Source organism: Amblyraja radiata, chromosome 8, assembly GCF_010909765.2.
Source record: "Amblyraja radiata isolate CabotCenter1 chromosome 8, sAmbRad1.1.pri, whole genome shotgun sequence".
NCBI lineage: Eukaryota > Metazoa > Chordata > Chondrichthyes > Rajiformes > Rajidae > Amblyraja > Amblyraja radiata.
The window spans coordinates 56823858-56844611 of NC_045963.1; the positions used below are offsets into that span (position 1 = coordinate 56823858).

The 20754-nt window shown below is 45.1% G+C and overlaps 1 protein-coding gene across 6 annotated transcripts in view; it reads right to left on the reverse strand.

Annotated features, from left to right (window-relative positions):
- Positions 1–20754, reverse strand: part of nhsl1 (NHS like 1) — a 233082-nt gene that overhangs the window by 19000 nt on the left and 193328 nt on the right. For all 6 annotated transcript variants that reach the window (XM_033025973.1, XM_033025972.1, XM_033025971.1 and 3 more), the window contains exons 2-3: positions 16079–16231; positions 2379–2506 (exon numbers count right to left, since the gene is read on the reverse strand). In XM_033025973.1, coding sequence (XP_032881864.1) covers positions 2379–2506; positions 16079–16231 — 281 coding nt within the window. The remainder of the gene's footprint in view (positions 1–2378; positions 2507–16078; positions 16232–20754) is intronic.

Below are 20754 nucleotides of genomic sequence, written 5' to 3' on the forward strand. Positions count from 1 at the left end.
AGTGCATTGGAAAGGAGGCACACTGGGATGGATAAGAAGCTGCTGGCAAAGCTGAGGCAAGCAAAGCACGTTGCTGCATGTTCTGTGCAGCATGTGTGTACCTGGTGCTTCCATGAAGTCAAGTGGCAGCAGGCACTAAGGCAAGTCTGACTGAGGCAGTTTAAAGGGCTTAATCGCTGGAGTGAAAGAGCAGAGAAAAGTACGAAATAAAGTGACTAAAATAACCACAGAAACAGGGGTATTATTAAAGAGTAAGCTGTAATAGTGACAGATCAGAAAATAATCTTAAACAAGCTAATAAAGTTTCTCATGAACAACCTGTTCTATGCTTTAATTCTACCATTGGCAATGTAACACGACAGAGTGTCAAAGGCTAAGCAGTTTACACAAATGTGAACATGTTGAATTCATCTTTAAGGGCCTGTCCCACTCGGCGAATTTTTCGGCGACTGCCGGCGTCATTGACTGACGTATCAGGGTCGCGGAAAGATTTTGAACATTTCAAAATCCATCGGCGACAAAAAAAGTAGCGACACTTGAGGAAACAGCGCGCGTCAATACGTCGTCACGCCACGACTTTATCGATGACCTAATACGTCAGTCAATGATGCCGGCAGTCGCCGAAATAAATCGCCAAGTGGGACAGGCCCTTTAAAATACCTGTTTTGAGTTCAGTACCCAGATGTAATGGGTATGAAGCAGCCTTATCACCATACTGTAACAGTGTGAGCGAACACTGTACTGAGGTCTGTAGCAGCGGACAGTCCGATACCTAGTTCTTAACGGTGTGAGGGAGACCCATATTCAGTTCTGTTATGCTGTGAGGGGTTTCTACATCCGGTTCTGAAATGGTGTTAATGAGTTCTACACCCAGTTTGTAACGGTGTGAGAGAGCCCTATATGCAGCGTGAGGGAGGCCATGCCCAATTCTTTTACAGTCCGAGGGAGTATGATACCCAGTTCCACAATGGTATAAGGGAGTTCTATACCTGTCTGTAGCAGTGTGAGTTATCCCTATACCCAGTTCTATAACAGTGTGAGAAAGCTTTGTACCCTGTTCTATTACAGCCCAATAGAGCAGTATGCGCAGTTTTGTAATGATGTAAGGGAATTCTACTCAGGTCTGTAGCAGTGTGTTATCCTTATACCTGGTTCTGTAATGGAGCGAGGGAGTACTATAACCAGTTTTGTAACAGTTAATGGTATCAACATACCCCGGGAATCCTATACTTAGTCCCGTAACATTGTGAGGGAGCATTCTGACCAGTTTTTCAAGTGTCTGTCGTATCCCTCTACCCAGTCCCACCCATCCTGACACCACTGTCTGGTTTATGCACTGGGTCAGCTTCCATGTAGCAGTCCTGAGTGAGTGCAGCACTGTCAGGAGTCCTGATTGATAGATAGACATTCAGCCAAGGCCTCATCTGTTCAGATAGATAAAAGCTTCCCAGGGAAGAGCAGAGGATTTATCTCCAGTGTCCTGGTCAGGTGCCATGGTGACACAGAGCTGCTGCCTCACAGTGCCAGGTACCTGGGTTTGATCCTGACCTCGGGTGCTGTGTGTGAAGTTTGTGTGCTCCCCCTATGATTGTGTGGGTTTCCTCCGGGTGCTCCAGTTTCCTCCCACAAGATGTGTAAGTTTGTAGGATAATTGACCACTGTAAAATTGCCTTGTGTGTAGGGAGCAGATGGGAAAGTTGGATAAGATGGATAGATTGGGCGGCACATTGACGCAGTGGTAGAGTTGCTGCCTTACAGCACCAGAGACCCGGATTTGATCCCGACTATGCATGCTGTCTGTATGGGCTTTATATGTTCTCCCTGTGACGTCGTAGGTTTTCTCCCACACTCCAAAGACATACACGCTTGTAGGTTAATTGGCTTCTGTAAAAATTGTAAATTTTCCCTGGTGTGTATGAGATAGTTCTACAGTAGGGGAGATTACTGTTCAGCTTAGACTCGGTGGGCCGAAGGACCTGTTTCCACACTGCATCTCAAAGTCTAAAGAACTAGTGTTAACGGGTCAGCAGTGACTGGCGTGGATTCGGGGGGCTGAAGGGCCCATTTCCATGCTATAATCTCTAAACTAAACGAAATATTTATCCTCAAACAATTATCAATAAAACAGATTATCAGGCCATTATCACATTGCTGAATGTGGGAGTGTGCACTGTACAAATTGGCTGCTGGGTTGCGATCAACGACAATATTCACTGACACTTGAGCTGTTTTCACAAGAGAGTTGAACAGTGCTACGTAACTGCAAATCCTTCTTCGACCCCTTCATGGCGCTGCGATGCAGTATCCTATATTAGATTAAGTAAGGAAAGGCGCAGAAAGAAAACAAGGGCAAAGCAAGGATTTGGAAGTAATCTTACCGTTTGGTCCTGATCTTCCTCCTCATCCAGGCAATTTCCGGAGAGATGAGCGGGTGTTGAGGAGAACAATGGGGCCTGGGAATAATACTGGGAACTGCGCAAACCATCCTTCCTTAGCTTATCGCAGTCTATAGAGATAGAGAGAGGCAGAGAGACTGTAAGGTCCAGAATCCTTTAAGCAGCTCATCCAGGCTATCCACAACAGACTCGGAACCACGGATGTGCCATATAAAAGTTACTTCAGCACTTGTGCTCCACAATGAAAAAGTTAGCAACATTTAGTTTAGTTTATTGTTAATTATCACGCGGTTCCGAGGTACAGTGAAAGGCTTTTGTTGTGTGCTACCCAGTCAGTGGACAGACTAGAAATGAGTACAATCAAACTCTCCATGGTATACTGGTACAGGATAAAGGGAATGACACAGGATAGTATTTTAAATGCTAACAACATTTAAGAGGCATTTAAAATGATAGAAGCGTTTAAGGGACATTTAGACGGCACATGAACAAGCAGGGAATGGAACGATATAGACTATGTGTAGTTTACACTGGCATCATGGCTGGCATGCACATCAATGGCTGAAGCACCTGCTTCTGTGCTATTCTGTTCTATGTTTTCCCCATGAAATGGAGGTGTCAAAAATTAGACAGCATCGGTTTGGGGTTAGGGATAAGAGATTAGGATAAGCAAGAATGGTTTCGGGGGAGGGAGTATGGAGTGGAGAGGATTCGTGGTGGTGGTAGGGTGACAGTGAGGGAACGTTCAATCAGCCAAACTAACTAGTGCCAGACTCTCCCATTAACATATACCTCGGGAGATTGGTCCAGGCTGAAGTCAACATAGAACAGTAGAGCACAAGAACAGGGCCTTCGGCCCGCAATGACTGCGTCAAACATGACATCAAGTTAAACTAATCTCCTCTGCCTGCATGTGATCAATATCCCTCCGTGCCCTGTATATCCATGTGCCTAATTAAAAGCCTCTTAAATGCCACTATCGTATCTGTTTCCACCACCACCCTTGGCTGCATGTTCTAGTCACCCACCAATCTTTGTGCAAACAATTTGATGCACACATCTTTAAACGTTGCCTTTCTGACGTTAAAGCTATGGCTCCTGGTCTTTGACATTTTCTACACTGGGAAGAACGCTCTTACTGTCTTATTAGATTGATTTCCTTGCAATATCAGAGAGTGAGTAGGATCTGGTAGATTATACTGGCACAGCATACCGTAATGTCTTTGAGATTACAAAAGGCTTTGACGAGGTAGACCAGATTTCCGCTTGTGGGATTGCCCAGTAATGATCATAAATCAAAGGACATTTTGGATACATTTCGCTAACCAGAGATTGAGGAGAATGTGAATGGCCTTGAGTTGTGGTGTACAGCATGGATACATTTAGTGGAAGGATGCAGAGATGGGATATTAAATGGACTAGGGTGAGACTCTTGTGGAACATAAGCACCAGGATGACCATCTGGGCTGAATGCCCAGTTTCTGTGCTGTAAATTCTATGTGGTTGCTGATGATCACACCCCAAAGTCATAGAGAGAACGAGCAAGGAAAGAGGCCTTTCAGCCCACCGAGTGCGTGCTAACCATCAGCTACCCAGTTATACTGAACATAGAACAGTACAGCACAGGAACAGCACCTTCGGCCCACAATGTCTTTGCCAAACATGATGACAATATAAACTAATCTCATCTGCCTGTTTATTACCAATATCCCTCAATTCCCTGTGTATCTTAAACACCACCATCATATCTGCCTCCACCAACACCCCTGGCAATGCATTCCAGGCACCCACCTTAAACGTTATTCTTCTCACCTTAAAACTATGCCCTCGTGACTTTGATATTTTCATCCTGGGAAAAAGGTTCTGAGAGTCTACTTTATCTATGCTGAACATAATTTTATATACGTCTACCAATTCTATCAGTTATAATTATCAAGATAAACTGAAAAGGTTAGAGCTGGTATACAGCTGTCGTCTATACAAGAGTCCGAGAAGAGACATGATAGGGTAGGTATCTATAAAGGTGATGGAAACAGCTTCAAAAGGCATAAAAGCAGAACATGCTGGAAAAGCTCAGCAAGTCAGGCAGCACCTGTGGAAAGAGAATCAGTTAATGGTTCAAGTCAGTACTGAGAACTTGGTTCCTCAATCTGAAACATTGATTGTTTCTCTTTCTACAGATGCTGCCTGACCTGCTGAGTATTTCCAGCTTTCTTCTGTTTTTATTTCAGATTATCAGCGCCTGCAGAAGGGTCTCGACCTGAAACATCACCTATTATCCTTTTTTCCAGAGATGCTGTTTGACCCGCTGAGTTACTCCAGCTTTTTGTGTTGATCTTTGGTTTAAACCAGCATCTGCAGTTCCTTCCTGCACATTTTGTCTGTAGTACCTTTGATTTGCCTTATAAAGGGAATTAGTTAAGCATGAGGAATGATAATTTTCAAGGGGCGTGAAGAAAGAATAGGGATATGGGACCAAATGGATTACTCTGCTGGGACTAAGCACAGACCAGATTGACCAAATAGCTGCCTACCAGGCCTTAATTCTATGCAGAGGTGGTTTCCACTGTTGAGATATGGGAAGTGTAGGGGCATAAATATAAGATACTAATCAAGGCAAGTTCCACTGTACAAGAAAGGTGAATTGATCATGGGGAACAAAGACATGGCAGACCAATTGAATAACTACTTTGGTTCTGTCTTCACTAAGGAAGACATAAATAATCTGCCGGAAATAGCAGGGGACCGGGGGTCAAATGAGATGGAGGAACTGAGTGAAATCCAGGTTAGTCGGGAAGTGGTGTTAGGTAAATTGAATGGATTAAAGGCCGATAAATCCCCAGGGCCAGATAGGCTGCATCCCAGAGTGCATAAGGAAGTAGCCTCACAAATAGTGGATGCATTAGTGATAATTTTTCAAAACTCTTTAGATTCTGGAGTAGTTCCTGAGGATTGGAGGGCAGCTAATGTAACCCCACTTTTTAAAAAGGGAGGGAGAGAGAAAACGGGGAATTACAGACCAGTTAGTCTAACATCGGTAGTGGGGAAACTGCTAGAGTCAGTTATTAAAGATGGGATAGCAGCATATTTGGAAAGTGGTGAAATCATTTGAACAGTCAGCATGGATTTATGAAAGGTAAATCATGTTTGACGAATCTTATAGAATTTTTCAAGGATGTAACTAGTAGAGTGGATAAGGGAGAACCAGTGGATGGGTTATATCTGGACTTTCAGAAGGCTTTCGACAAGGTCCCACATAAGAGATTAGTATGCAAACTTAAAGCACACGGTATTGGGGGTTCAGTATTGATGTGGATAGAGAACTGGCTGGCAGACAGGAAGCAAAGAGTAGGAGTAAACGGGTCCTTTTCAGAATGGCAGGCAGTGACTAGTGGGGTACCACAAGGCTCAGTGCTGGGACCCCAGGTATATACAATATATATTAATGATTTGGACGAGGGAATTGAATGCAACATCTCCAAGTTTGCGGATGACACGAAGCTGTGGGGCAGTGTTAGCTGTGAGGAGGATGCTAGGAGGCTGCTAGGTGACTTGGATAGGTTGGGTGAGTGGGAAAATGCATGGCAGATGCAGTATAATGTGGATAAATGTGACGTTATCCACTTTGGTGAAAGTAGACTATTATCTGAATGGTAGCCGATTAGGAAAAGGGGAGATGCAACGAGACCTGGGTGTCATGGTACACCAGTCATTGAAAGTAGGCATGCAGGTGCAGCAGGCAGTGAAGAAAGCGAATGGTATGTTAGCATTCATAGCAAACGGATTTGAGTATAGGAGCAGGGATGTTCTACTGCAGTTGTACAGGGCCTTGCTGAGACCACACCTGGAGTATTACGTACAGTTTTGGTCTCCTAATCTGAAGAAAGACATTCTTGCCATACAGAGAAGGTTCACCAGACTGATTCCTGGGATGGCAAGACTTTCATATGAAGAAAGACTGGATAGACTCGGCTTGTACTCGCTAGAATTTAGAAGATTGAGGGGGGATCTTATAGAAACTTACAAAATTCTTAAGGGGTTGGACAGGCTAGTTGCAGGAAGATTGTTCCCGATGTTGGGGAAGTCCAGAACAAGGGGTCACAGTATAAGGATAAGGGGGAAATCTTTTAGGACCAAGATGAGAAAAAAAAAATTCACACAGAGAGTGGTGAATCTGTGGAATTCTCTGCCACAGAAGTATTTGAGGCCAGTTCATTGGCTATATTTAAGAGGGAGTTAGATGTGGCCCTTGTGGCTAAGGGGATCAGGGGGGTATGGATAGAATGCAGGTACAGGATACTGAGTTGGATGATCAGCCATGATCATATTGAATGGCGGTGCAGGCTCGAAGGGCCGAATGGCCTACTCCTGCACCTATTTTCTATGTTTCTATGTTTAGAGGGATATGGGTCAAGTGCAAATGAGATTAGTGTAGATCAGCATCTTGATCAGCATAGGTGTTTGGGCTGAAGAGCCTATTTCCATGTTGTATGATGATGACTCTACAAATGTGCCCAAAGGTTAAGGTGATGTGACCTTTCACAAATCAGTCAGCCACAGTGGGCTGTAACCAAAACTGGAGACTGCTCTGGATTAGGCTTTTGAGTGGTGAACTCTGAAAGTCTCAGTGCCACTTAGAAGCTCATGTCAATGGTTTAACAGGAAACTCTTTGCTGAATTGGATGTTTCAGCTACAACGACACTCAGGAGGATCAGCACCATCCAGGATCTGGTGTCACTCAACCCATCATGCATTCCCTCATGCAACTCCACAAAGTGCTGGAGGAACTCAGTGGGTCAGGCTGTTTCTGTGGGGAGAATGGACAGACGATGTTTCGGGTTGGGATGCAAAGTGTGAAGGAGGGTCCTAACCTGAAATAATTTGTCTGTCCATCCCCCCACAGATGCTGCCGGACCCACCGAATTCCTCCAGCACTGAGTTTTGCTCAAGACTCTGAGTACTCATGCCTACTATATTCTGTTGTGCTGAAGCAAAGCAAGAATTTCATTGTCCTATCTGGGACACATGACGATAAACTCTCTTGGCTCTTGACTTGAAGATTCCAGAATCTGCAGTTTTTTGTGTATCCATAAAAAGCTTTTCACTCTACCTAGGTACACGTGACAATAAACTAAACTAAACTCATGACTGTGCAAAGAGGTCCTCGCTATCTGCAGGTGCCATGCTGCAATTCACTATGGTTACAGTGAGAACTTTTTATTGTTAATAGTTGCAAGGTTTTGTTAATCCTCATCAATCAAATTCATGAAACTTTACAGTCCATTATACTCATGGATTATTGAGAACTTTGTACTTATAATTGCACTTGAAATCAAAGGCACTACCGTTCTGCTCGATCATCCCTTGAATCCAAATCCACCTTTCAATTGTTAATGTTACTCATTTACTCAACCCTAAGTCACTGACAAAGATCTTAGATATCCTTATAAGGCATGCTTTCCAAAGCAGGGCATTCAATTCTCACAAGCTATTGTTAAGCATTTATTGTTAACATTGTCAACCGTTGAGTTGGAAGTGGGGGAGGGGTGGGGGATGTGATTCACAGCAGCCGTTTGTGAACAGCTAATTTACTCGGATAACAGGGTTTATTTAAAGAGCAGAGAAACGCAACCTTCCATTTTTGAGCCATTTCCCTCCAATCCAGATTCCTTTGTAACTGAGCAAATAAAGATCGTGCTGGAGGAGCTCAGCAGATCAGGCAGATGACATTTCTGACCAAGGCATGTCTACTTCAGACCAAGTAGACATACCTAAAAATGAAGAAGGGCCTCGATCCGAAACGTCACCCATTCCTTCTCTCCAGAGATGCTGCCTGTCCCGCTGAGTTACTCCAGGTTTTTGTGTCTAGCTTCACCTTCTTCAGACTGTTTGGAGACAAGTCTGGCGGGGGGACACAAAGCTTGGCAAGTGATAGGAGACGGTACACAAAAATGCTAGAGAAACTCAACGGGTGCAGCAGCATCTATGGAGCGATGGAAATAAGCAACGTTTCGGGCCGAAACCCTTCTTCAGACGCAAGGAACTACAGATGCTGGGATCTTGAGCAAAACATAAAGTGTTGGAGAACTCAACGGGAAGGGCAGCATCTCTGGAGGACATGGATATGCAATGTTTTGGGTTGGGACCCTTCTTCAGACAGATAGGTGGGTGCAGGTGAGGGGGGTTATTGTCAGATGGGTGAATCAGTGACATAGGCTAGAGGTGATAGGGAGACAAAGAACTCTGACAATGGAGGAGGCCAAGGACCGAAATGTCAATGTGGGAATGGGAAGTGAAGTGGAGTTTCTCCTCTTACTTTTGTCATTTGCCATACTTTTTCCCACCCTAACCTTTCTTTTATAGCTTTCTTGTGTTATGTTCAAGATTCCAACGCCTGTAGTTCCTTGTGTCGCTTTTTGTATCTCTTCTGCTTGTTTCCTAAGGCTCTCCTGACTTTGATATCAATGGCAAAATTCTCATCAAAATTGTCAAAGATGGCATACTGAGGGCAGCACAGTGGCGCAACTGGTAGAGCTGCTGCCTCCCAGCGCCAGAGACTCGGTTTTAATCCTGTCCTCGGATGTTGTTTGTGAGAAGTTTGTACGTTCTTCCTGTGACTGCGTGATTTCCTCCAGATGCTCCGGTTTCTTCCCACATCCCAAAGACGTGCGGGTTTGTAGATTAATTTACTTCTGTAAATTGCCATGTGTTGGGAATGGATGTAAAAGGGGGATTACATAGCACCAGTGTGAAGATAGACACAAAATGCTGGAGTAACTCAGCGGGACAGGCAGTATCTCTGGAGAGAAGGAATGGGTGATGTTTCAGGTCGAGACCCTTCTTCAGACGCGACGTCGACCTGAAACATCACAAATTCCTTCTATGCAGAAATGTTGCATGTCCCGCTGAGTTACTCCAGATTTTTGTGTTTATCTTCTGTTTAAACCAGCATCTGTAGTTCCTTCCTACATAGAACTAGTGTGAACAGGTGATCGCAGGCGGATGTGGACCCAGTGGGTTGAAGGATTTGTTTCCATGCTCCATCTCTAAACTAAATAACCATCCATGGCTGAAGCTTCACTACCCACTGCTCACCACATTACAAGTTAATACAATATCTTTACAAACAGCAGCAAAGTATTCACTGTGATAAAAGGTTAGTCACCTGAAACATTAACTCAGCCAGATGCTGTCTCACATGCTGAATACAGTCATCATTTTCTCATTTTATTTTTTATTATCAGCGCCTTTAGTTGTTTTTTTCAATAGATATTATCTAAATTTTCAAACATTAGGCCCTCAACCATTCAAAAAGATCATGACTACTCCAATTGCAACCTCGGTTCTGCATTCCATCTAACCCCAGAAACCTCATGCTTCTCAAGGATCTATCTAACCCCCACCGACACTTCATGCTGCTTCGGGAAAGCAGCCGATATAATCAAAGATGACTCACACCCGGGTCATTCCCTCTTCTCCGCTCTCTTGCCAAGCAGAAGATACAAAAGCTTGATAGATACAAAATGCTGGAGTAACTCAGTGGGGCAGCAGCATCTCTGGAGAGAAGGAATGGGTGATGTTTCAGGTAGAGAGCCTTCTTCAGACCCGAAACCTCACCCATTCCTTCTCTCCAGCTTTTTGTGTCTCTCTTCGGTTTAAACCAGCACCTGCAGTTCCTTCCTACGCCTACAAAACCTTGAAGCATGTTCTACCAGAGTCAGGAACAGTTTCCCCCTTCTGTTATCAGAATGGTCTACTGATAAACGAGGGTGGAGTCCCATTTCCCAACCTCCCTCATTGTGCACTTTGCAATTATTTTTAGGTTTACACTTATTATAGTCACATGTATCGAGGTACCGTTTAAAACTTTGTTTTGCATGCTATCCAAACAATCAGATATACCATTCATAAATAAACCCCTATGACCTGAAAGCTATGCCCCATAGTGTTGGACATTTCCACCCAGGAAAAAAGGTTCTAACTGTCCACCCTATCGATGCCTCTCATAATTTTATAAACTTTTATCAGGTCTTGCCTGAACCTCTGACCTTCCAGAGAAATGTTTGTCCAACATGTGGCCTCACTCTGACGGGAGGAGACCAAGGATGGAAAGGTCTTGTGTTGGGTCGAGATCCTTCTCCAGGATGGAGACCTTCGTAAAGGGGGCCTCCAGGAGAAGTCACGGCATTATAACTGGTATCGTGTGCACATACACCAGGGCTGAGTCTCGAGTAAAGCAACACCTGACTGCATCTTTTATATGTGTAGGAAAGAACTGCAGATGCTGGTTTAAATTGAAGACAGACACAAAATGCTGGAGTAACTCAGCGGGACAGGCAACATATCTGGAGAGAAAGAATGGGTGATGTTTCAGGTTGAGCCTGCACTTGGTCTCGCCGATATACAAGAGTCCACACCTGGAACAGCAGTAGATGAGGTTGGAGGAGGTGCAAGTGAACCTCTGCCTCACCTGAAACGCCTGTCTGGGTCTTTGGACGGAGTCGAGGGGGGAAGATATAGGAACAGGTGATGCATCTCCTGCGGTTGCAGGGGAAAGTACCTGGGGACGGGGTGGTTTGGGTGGGAAGGGATGAGGTGACCAGCGAGTTGCGGAGGGAACGGTCTCGATGAAAAGCAGAAAGGAAAGGAGATGGAAAATACATGGCTAGTAGTTGGATCCCGTCGGTGGTGGCAAAAATGTCGGAGGATTTTGTGCTGTATGTGATGGCTGATGGGGTGGAAGGTGAGGACAAGGGGGACTCTGTCCTTGTCCTCCCATTCATAACAAGGGCAGATCGTTTCGCGGAACACCTCCGCTCAGTCCACCTAAACTCCCGGTTGCTAAACACTTTAACTTATCCTCCCATTCCCACACTAATAATAATGGATGGGATTTATATAGCGCCTTTCTAAGACTCAAGGCGCTTTACATCGCATTATTCATTCACTCCTCAGTCACACTCGGTGGTGGTAAGCTACTTCTGTAGCCACAGCTGCCCTGGGGCAGACTGACGGAAGCGTGGCTGCCAATCTGCGCCTACGGCCCCTCCGACCACCACCAATCACTCACACACATTCACACACAGGCAAATGTGGGTGAAGTGTCTTGCCCAAGGACACAACGACAGTATGCACTCCAAGCGGGATTCGAACCGGCTACCTTCCGGTTGCCAGCCGAACACTTAGCCCATTGTGCCATCTGTCGTCCCATCTGACACTGACCTTTCTGTCCTGGGCCTCCTCCATTGTCAGAGTGAGGCCCAGCGCAAATTGGAGGAACAGCACCTCATATTTCACTTGTGTTGCTTACACCCCAGCGGTATGAACATTGACTTCTCTAACTTCAAGTTCCTTGCTTTCCCTTTCTCTCCATCCCCTCCCCCTTCCCAGTTCTCCTACCAGTCTTACTGTCTCTGACTACATTCTATCTCTGTACCACCCACTCCCCTGACATCAGTCTGAAGATGGGTCTCAACCCTAAACGTCACCCATTCCTTCTCTCCAGAGATGCTGCCTGGCCCGCTGAGTTACTCCAGCATTTTGTGTCTGCATCTTTTATATCTTGTGTCTCCACTTGGTGTTGGGCAGAGATGAAAGAAAGGTCAAAGCAGAATTACAATGGACATGAACGACTGACGGCTCTTTCACACCCAGCTGCCGCTGAGTGAAGCAATGCAAGCTCAGAGAGGGGAGGGGCTGCCCACTGTCAGTTATCGCAGGCCAGATGGCGAGACTCAGGGGGGAAATAGGGTGAGCAAGGCTGCAGACGGCTCATGTGGCCGGCAGGAGCGGTTCCTTTGTGCAAACTGCGGAGACGGAGAGAGAATGAAATGGAGTGACAGCTGGGGCTGTGTGCGTGTTGGTGGGGAATGGAGTCAGACACACTGACGGTGCTGTCTCGCCCAGAGCCCAGCGCATGGCTCAAGACAAAAGCAGAGCCGACAATCACAAGCAGTCTGAAGAAGGGTTTCGGCCCGAAACACCTATTTCCTTCGCTCCATAGATGCTGCTGCACCCGCTGAGTTTCTCCAGCATTTTTGTGTACCTTCGATCTTCCAGCATCTGCAGTTCCTTCTTGAATCACAAGCTGAAAGGCGTGCGGCCAGCTGCCTGCACACGGCACAGTCCTCCCCTTTGGTTTCCCACCAGAGGAATTCTGAACGACTCGGTGAGGAGCCTTCGCTGATCCTGGACTCTAGTCCCACACTCTCAGCCTTCAGAGGAACATCTAAACTCTTGCCGAGGGAGTGCCGCAACATCGGAGGTGCCAACTGTGTGACGTTAAACGGTGACACTGCCTCCTCTTGTAGGGAAGTGGTGGAATTAGGGAGGAAGTGATGAGAATATATCATGGTCATACAGCTCAAAAGCAAGCTCCTCGCCCACCCGATTCAGGACTAACCATCGAACACCTTTCTGTACTAATCCTACATGAATCCACATTTCTCCACATTCCCATCGATGCCCTCAGGCTCTGCTCGCATCATTACATGGGTCCAGAGGAGGTTTACAAGAATGACTCCAGGAATGAGTAGGTTAACCTATGATGAACATTTGTCGGCACTGGGCCTGCACTCGCTGGGGTTTAGAAGAATGAGGGGGGACCTCATTGAAACATACAGAATAGTGACATAGAGTGGATGTGGAGAGGATGGGAGAGTCTAGGACTAGAGGTCATAGCCTCAGAATTAAAGGATGTTCTTTTAGGAAGGAGATGAGGAGAAATTTATTTAGTCAGAATGAGGTGAATCTGTGGAATTCTTTGCCACGAAGGCTGTGGAGGCCAAGTCAGTGGATATTTTTAAGGCAGAGATAGAGTGTTGATTAGTACAGGTGTCAGAGGTTATGAGGAGGGCAGGAGAATGGGGTTAGGAGGGAGATATAGATGGTGAATGGTGGAGTAGACTTGATGGGCCGAATGACCTAATTCTACTCCTATACGTTATAAGCATATGACCTTAAAACACATATTTTTTACAGTATCTCATTGTATATGACAATAATATACCAATACCAATATGCACACTGCACTGGCTTGTTCACAAGGGAGGCTGAAACCTTTGGCCGTGTCCCATTCCCTGTAGAAAGGAACTGTGGCCTGCCACTGGATCGAGTTCCACCCCCTGCCCTAAACACACCAATCTTTCCTGAGCCCACAGGACAGCGCCCTCCCTGGTAATAACTCTGCAGGGTTATGGGTGCTGCCATCGTTAACAGCGGAGGGAAAGGTATCACATGCTCTCCAACTGTTCCAAGATAGTGTTACACACGGCAACTTAACTCAATGGTAACATCAAACCTTTGGTAATTGTCGTTTTCAACCCACTTTTCACTCTGTACTCTCCCAGCTTGTGATATCCATCAAGGGTCCACAGGGAATAGAGTGTCTGACAGACACATGCGATAACTTGGGCTGTCCTTAAGTACAGTTCCTTATGGGTTCACTGGGCGACAGCTTTGTTATGGGATTCGAAGCATCTTTCAATTTGATTGGGACACAAATTAGGCGATCATGTTACAGTGTATTCTCAGTTCAGGACCAAGCCATTCAGAACCACCTCTCTGAGACAGCGTTATGTTTCATATGCTGTCGTCCTTCCACTGTTATCAAATCTTTCCATTCCCTTCTCCATTATATATCTAACCACCTCATACACAGAGGAATGAATCTATGTCACTGATCTTGTAACTCAGTGCACTCCTCTAGAAATCCTGCCAGAGTTATTCTTAGAATTTGAGTCTCTTGAATGTATGTAGTAAATGTAATAGCAAGGAACAAGCATCCAAAATCATCAGCACTCCCCTTCCATCAATAGAATCACTCCATCACAAACGGTCCGTGTCAAGGGTGAAGAAAATCATCTCTGATCCCTCCCACCCAGCTCACCACATCTTCCACCTGCTGCCATCAGGAAGGCGCTACAGCTCACTGCCCGCCAAGACATCTCGATTTAACAACAGTTTTTACCCACACGCAATCCGAATTCTGAACACACTATGACAACAGCACATATCCTCCCCATGCATGTACTGTATATTGTATGATGTTGTGTTTTATGTTATGTTTGACGGGAATCAGCCTACCTTGTAACATCCTGTACTGAACCTGAATTCCACCAGCTTGACTGTGTGGTCATTAAATAATCTAATCTAATCTAATCTACAGATCGCAGACTCGTTTATACCCAAGATAGATACAAAAATGCTGGAGTAACACAGCGGGCAGGAGAGTTCTCTGGAGAAAATGTATAGTGACTGAAGATGGGTCCCGACCCAAAACTTTTTCTCCAGAGACGCCCCAGGACCTGCTGAGTTATTCCAGCATTTTGTATCTATCTTTGAATCTATGTTGCCTAGTTCTAGATTCCCTGCATATGGAAATACCTTTTCTAAGTCTAACCAATCAAACCCTTTCATAACCTTGATAACTTCTATTGGGCATCTCCAAGAGACCTTGAGATTTTGCTATGGACCCTTGAGACCCTGAGACCCTGCAGTTGTACAGGGTCTTGGTGAGACCACACCTGGAGTATTGCGTACAGTTTTGGTCTCCTAATCTGAGGAAAGACATTCGTGCTATAGAGGGAGTTCAGAGAAGGTTCACCAGACTGATTCCTGGGATGTCAGGACTTTCATATGAAGAAAGACTGGATAGATTCGGCTTGTACTCGCTAGAATTTAGAAGATTGAGGGGGGATCTTATAGAAACTTGCAAAATTCTTAAGGGGTTGGACAGGCTAGATGCAGGAAGATTGTTCCCGATGTTGGGGAAGTCCACAACAAGGGGGGTCACAGTTTAAGGATAAGGGGGAAGTCATTTAGGACAGAGATGAGAAAAACATTTTTCACACAGAGAGTGGTGAATCTCTGGAATTCTCTGCCATAGAAGGTAGTTGAGGCCAGTTCATTGGCTATATTTAAGAGGGAGTTAGATGTGCCCTTGTGGCTAAAGGGGCACATGGAGTATGGAGAAAAGGCAGGATACTGAGTTGGATGATCAGCCATGATCATATTGAATGGTGGTGCAGGCTCGAGGGCCGAATGGCCTACTCCTGCACCTATTTTCTATGTTTCTATTTTTCTATGCTTTAAGTCCGGTGAAACCTGGCCCTTGGTCAAACCTATCTGGATTGTTTGAATCAGATCCCCCTCCAACCTCTGGGCTGATTTTGTGGGACAGAACACAGGGAGTTCTACCTCTATATGTCAAGAAGAGATAAAACAGATCTTGAGTGCCACCCTCTTATTCTCTCTACAGCAGGGCAATTTTGAAGTAGGGCCTTCATTTTCCAGCAATTTGTGGCTATCTTCGGTTTAAACCAGCATCCGCAGTTCCTTCCAGGGATATGGACCAAAGCCATGCAAATAGGATTAGTGAGATGTCCATAAGCATGGCCTTTCCATGGGGTGTAGCCTGGATATGAGTTATCGCTCCGTCACTTAACAAAACCTTCTCATTACCAGTGTGCAGCCCCTGAGATCTTACTGTGCATGGACTGATGCCATTTGACCTACGTTGCAACACCTAGGAATTTCGCCCTGGCCAAATACTATCATACCTACTTTGTTTGCTTGGTTTTGGACGTGAATGCCCAAGCCAACAAAACGGGGAATGCCACAGGTGGGAATGGGGTGAAGAGGGAAGGGGAGTGGGTTTGGGGAGAGACGGATGCCAGCTCACCTCGCAGCACTGTTTTCAGGTTAACCTTGGCTTGCCGATGCAGGTCCTCCACACACGACGAGCGGCTGGAGGGCAAGAACACATTCTCCTGTTGGTGCCATGACGCCTTATAGTGGACTGTCCACCGGTTCTCTTCATCCAGGTTAGAGACAGCTGGAAACAAAAGGGAGATTGTTCAACTCAGTTGGATCATCACAGCACAGGAGGCAGCCCTTCGGCCCATTTGTGTCAACTTTCCAATTGGTCCCACTCAGCTCTGATCTACCATCGAGCCATAGTGGTGACAAGAATCAAGAGTTCGATTGTCACATGTACTGGGATTTTAGAGATTCATTACTTGCCCACTGTCCCAGTCCCAACCAATCTTCCAGCCAGCCTCATTTCGTTGTTGGCTGACACAAAATAGCCCAAGTCTCTATTCTGAAAAATACAGCAGTTCTCTACAACATCACAGTCACTGTTTCTTCCTCAACTAAACACAATTATAGCAGATTAACTGATTATCACATCATGACACTGCTGTCTTGCGGGCTTGTGTTCAGAAACTGGATGCTGAGTTCCCTATATTATAGCAGTGAATATAATTCAAATGTAGTATAGAGGCTGGAGAGTACTGTGGGATGTCAGGGTTTGCAAGGTGCAATGCAAATGTCATTCCTTTTAATCCACAGTTTTCATCTCCAGTGGTTCCATTTAAAGTGAGTCTCGGTCAACAGTCTACACCCTATTCACCATAACCTGATTATTTCTCTTTTCAGGTTACTGATCATTTCACTAACAGACCTCACTATTTTATGCAAAGGCCAGACTACTTTATGTTATATATAACATGGGCGTCACCTCACAAGTGTAACACAGTTGTACACCATCAGTGCTTTGAAGTAGTCAGCAACAAGTTACATTTACAAAGTAACATGCATTTCTATAGCACTTTCAGGACAGCCATTTATAACCAATGAATTTGGGATGGACTATTGCACAGCCTTTCCTATGCACGCAGCAACCCGCCACAAACAGTCCATCTGTTTTTGTGTTCCTGCTGATCAATAAACATCGGCCCAGGAATGTGGAGAGAACTGTCCTTCTCTTGTGGGGTTTCCAACTGAAAGGGCAGTAGGAACCTTGATTTAATGTCTCTGGCGAAAGTAGATTTAATGGAATGAAATCTCCCAATTAATGCAAACACTGACATTGAGCCACACCAGGAGACTCAGGGATAGGTGACCTTTTGGTCAAAGAGATCATCTTACAGGAGAGAAAAAAAAAGAAACCATTCACAATTTCCACAGACTACGTCCTGAGCTATGGTTTCTCCAAGGAAGACATTGTATTATATTGTATTGGAGTGCATTATAGTGAGGTATACTGTATTATAGGATATGATAGTGCATTATAGGGTGTTATGATGTATTCTATCGTATTATAATGAGTTACAGTAAGGTACACTGTGTTATAGTGTATTATATTGTACTATGGTGTGTTATAGGGTCTTATAGTGTACTATATTGTATTAAAGTGAGTTATAGTGAGGTATATTGATAGATGATATTATATTTTATTATGGTGAGTTATAGGGTGTTAGAGTGTATTATATTGTTACAATGACTCTACCAATGCCCTGTGGCCATCTATGGACATGCAGAACATTATACATTATTATTGAGGACCACAAGTGGGATTAATTGCCATTATGAATAATATCCCGGCAAAGTGTCAGTGTAACAAGGATTTGAGGAGAAGATAGAGAATGAGTTGTGTAAAAATAAAAACAGCTGGGATGAGTTGCATAACTAGAAAGCCCTTCAAGGATTTTTGAACCTTAGGAGATTAGCTGCAGGACCCTGGAGCTCAGAGCTCTCCCAGAATGTATTACAACAGCTGGGCTTGCATGGCATTTGAGGGTGGAAAGATTGTTGGGAGAGCAGGAAAAATAGATTCATTCCTACAGTGTGGAGTCATAGTCAAATGTATCCAACTTACTGTGTCGATATCATAGCGAATCATTCAATTCCAAAATTGGGTCAAGGAAAGAGAGTTCACGTCGCGGCCCTGTTTCCACCAATCTTTCCACCACCACGCACAAGAAGCGACAAGACAGACACCATTGTATGCAGATGCCGAGAAATGTGTTCAGCTCTGGCTGAAAAAACTTCTAATCTTGTGTGTGGACTCGATAATAAGAAGTATTCCAAAATGCGGTGTAGGTCTATGATATGTGTTTGTGCTTGCAACAAATTCCTTACAATGAAAGGAATTCCCTGCTCTTTGACCAAGTCCGAAGCAGACATAAAAAGCTGGAACTCAGCGGGTCAGACAGCATCTCTGGAGAAAAGGAATATGAGACGTTTTGGGTCGATACCCTTCTTGAGACTGAGAGTCAGGGGAAAGAGAAACTAGAGATAAAGACGGTGATGTAGAGAAATATAGAACAAATGAATGAAAGATATGCAAAAAACGTAATGATGATAAAGGAAACGGGCCATCCTGACAACAAAATGTCCCCTGTTCATTTCATCCACAGATGCTTCTGATCCACTGAGTTCCTTCCTCAGTTCGTTTTTTGCTCCTTACAGTGTATATTGCCTGTACAAACCAGGGAAGAAAATAGCAGCCCTTCACCTACAAACTGCCTTGTGTAAACCACACTTTGGAAACTCTGTGGACAGCCCTTACAGATACAGACAGTCGTCGGGTTATGAGAGGGTTCTTTTCCTGAGAACTGTTTGTAACCCAACCCGTTTGAAAGTTAGAAATAAGCAAACACGATGTGTGGGAGCGAATCATAGACACGGCCGTGGCGGGAGGAGCAAGCAGGCATGGGGAGAGCAGCCGCCAGCTAGCCTCGCTGACTCAGTGAGTGAGCCTGCTCAGCGCTCCCAGCTCTGCTTGACTCAATCCAAAGCCCCATTATTACGGTTTGTGAGGTTGGGAGAGAAGGCACACGGAAATGACCCATTCCCACCCTGGCAGAAGATGCCTGCAGCCCAGCAACAGCCTGTACATTCATTCCCATCCATCCCGCCGGTCTCCCTAAAGCTCATTCGCATGAATGGGGTGTCCATAAGTCAGGTGTTTGTAAGAAGGAACTGCACATGCTGGTTGAAACCGAAGATAAACACAGAAAGCTGGCAGAACTCAGTGGGTCAGTCAGATGGCATCTTTGGAGAAAAGGAATAGGTAACACTTTGAGTCAAGACCCTTCTTCAGACTCAGGGGAAGTGGAAACGCCATTCCCCTGACTCTTTGGTGTTTGTAACCTGGAGAGGAGCTGTACTGCCTGTACATGCAGTGCAGAGAGGCATTTTGTGCACTTGAGTTCTATAGTGATGAGCATATTTGCAATGCATGGATACAGGTTACCTTCCACAAATACACATTATTCATAATGTACACAATAAATACAATTGGAACATGACGTTATTGACAACCACTAATCCCCCGCAATATAATTACATCAACATCACTAATGTTCATTCCTCGGACTTTGCCCAGGTGCAGTTTATTACGCAGACCCAGCCCCCCCGTGCCCAGTGACGGCTCAACCCAAGCATGTGGTCCGTCCCCACAGAGCCTTTCCCGTGGCTGCACTGAGCTTCAGTGCGTCCCTCTGTACAGACTCCTGCCACCTGGAATGAGCCATTCCCTTCCGGACATCTCACTGTACTGGAAGATAAACATGTTTCAGGCAGAGCAAAGTGCTCCTTTTCATCCATTTATTGATCTTCTGGCAGCATCTGATGTTTGTCTCAGTGTACGTCAATACAGTGCCGATCCGCTGAACGAAATTAATTGTATCGCCAGGATGTCTCGTGGTAATCCGTACATCTCCGCTGTATCCATCAATTTCAGCAGTGAACAGTTATCATTCAGTTAGATAGCCGTCTTTTACCCCATGTTAGAGGAGTTTAGAACTAGAGGGCGTAGGTTTAAGGTGAGTTGGAAGAGGTTTAAAGGGGACCAGGGGTCAATATTTCACACTGAAGACAGTAGGTATATGGAATGAGCTGCTAAAGGAGGTTGTGGAGACAGGAAGAGTAACAACAATTGTGAGGCATCTGGACAGGTACCTAAATGAATCGGTCATGGATTCATAGATTGATCGTTATACAGCATGGAAACAGATCCTACGGCCCAACTCTTCCATGCAGCCCAAGATGCCAATCTCCACTAATCCTATTTGCATGGCTTAGTTTGGTCCATATCCCACTAAACCTTGTGTAGGAAGGAACTGCAGATGCTGGTTTAAACCGAAAAGAGACACAAAATGCTGGAGTAACTCAGCATCTCTGGAGAGAAGGAATGGGTGATGTTTCGGGGTTGAGACCCTTCTTCAGACTAGTCAGGGGAAAGGGAAATGAGAGATATATCTTCCCACTAAATCTTGCCTTTTAAAGTACGTCCAAATATATTTTAAATGTTATAATTGGTCCCAGCCCACAGTTTCCACTGGCAGCTCGTTCCATGTAGCCTCTCCCCTCAGCGTGAAAAACCCATCCCTTAGGTCCCCTCTGAATCTCTTCCCTATCAGTTCAGATCTATGCCTTCTAGTTTTAAACTAGCCTCGGAAAATGACTGTGATTAACTACCCTATCTATGCCTCTCATGATTTTAGAACTCCCTATAAGGTCTTTCTTTAGTCTCCTTGCTCCAGGGAAAGTAATCACAGTGTATAAAAT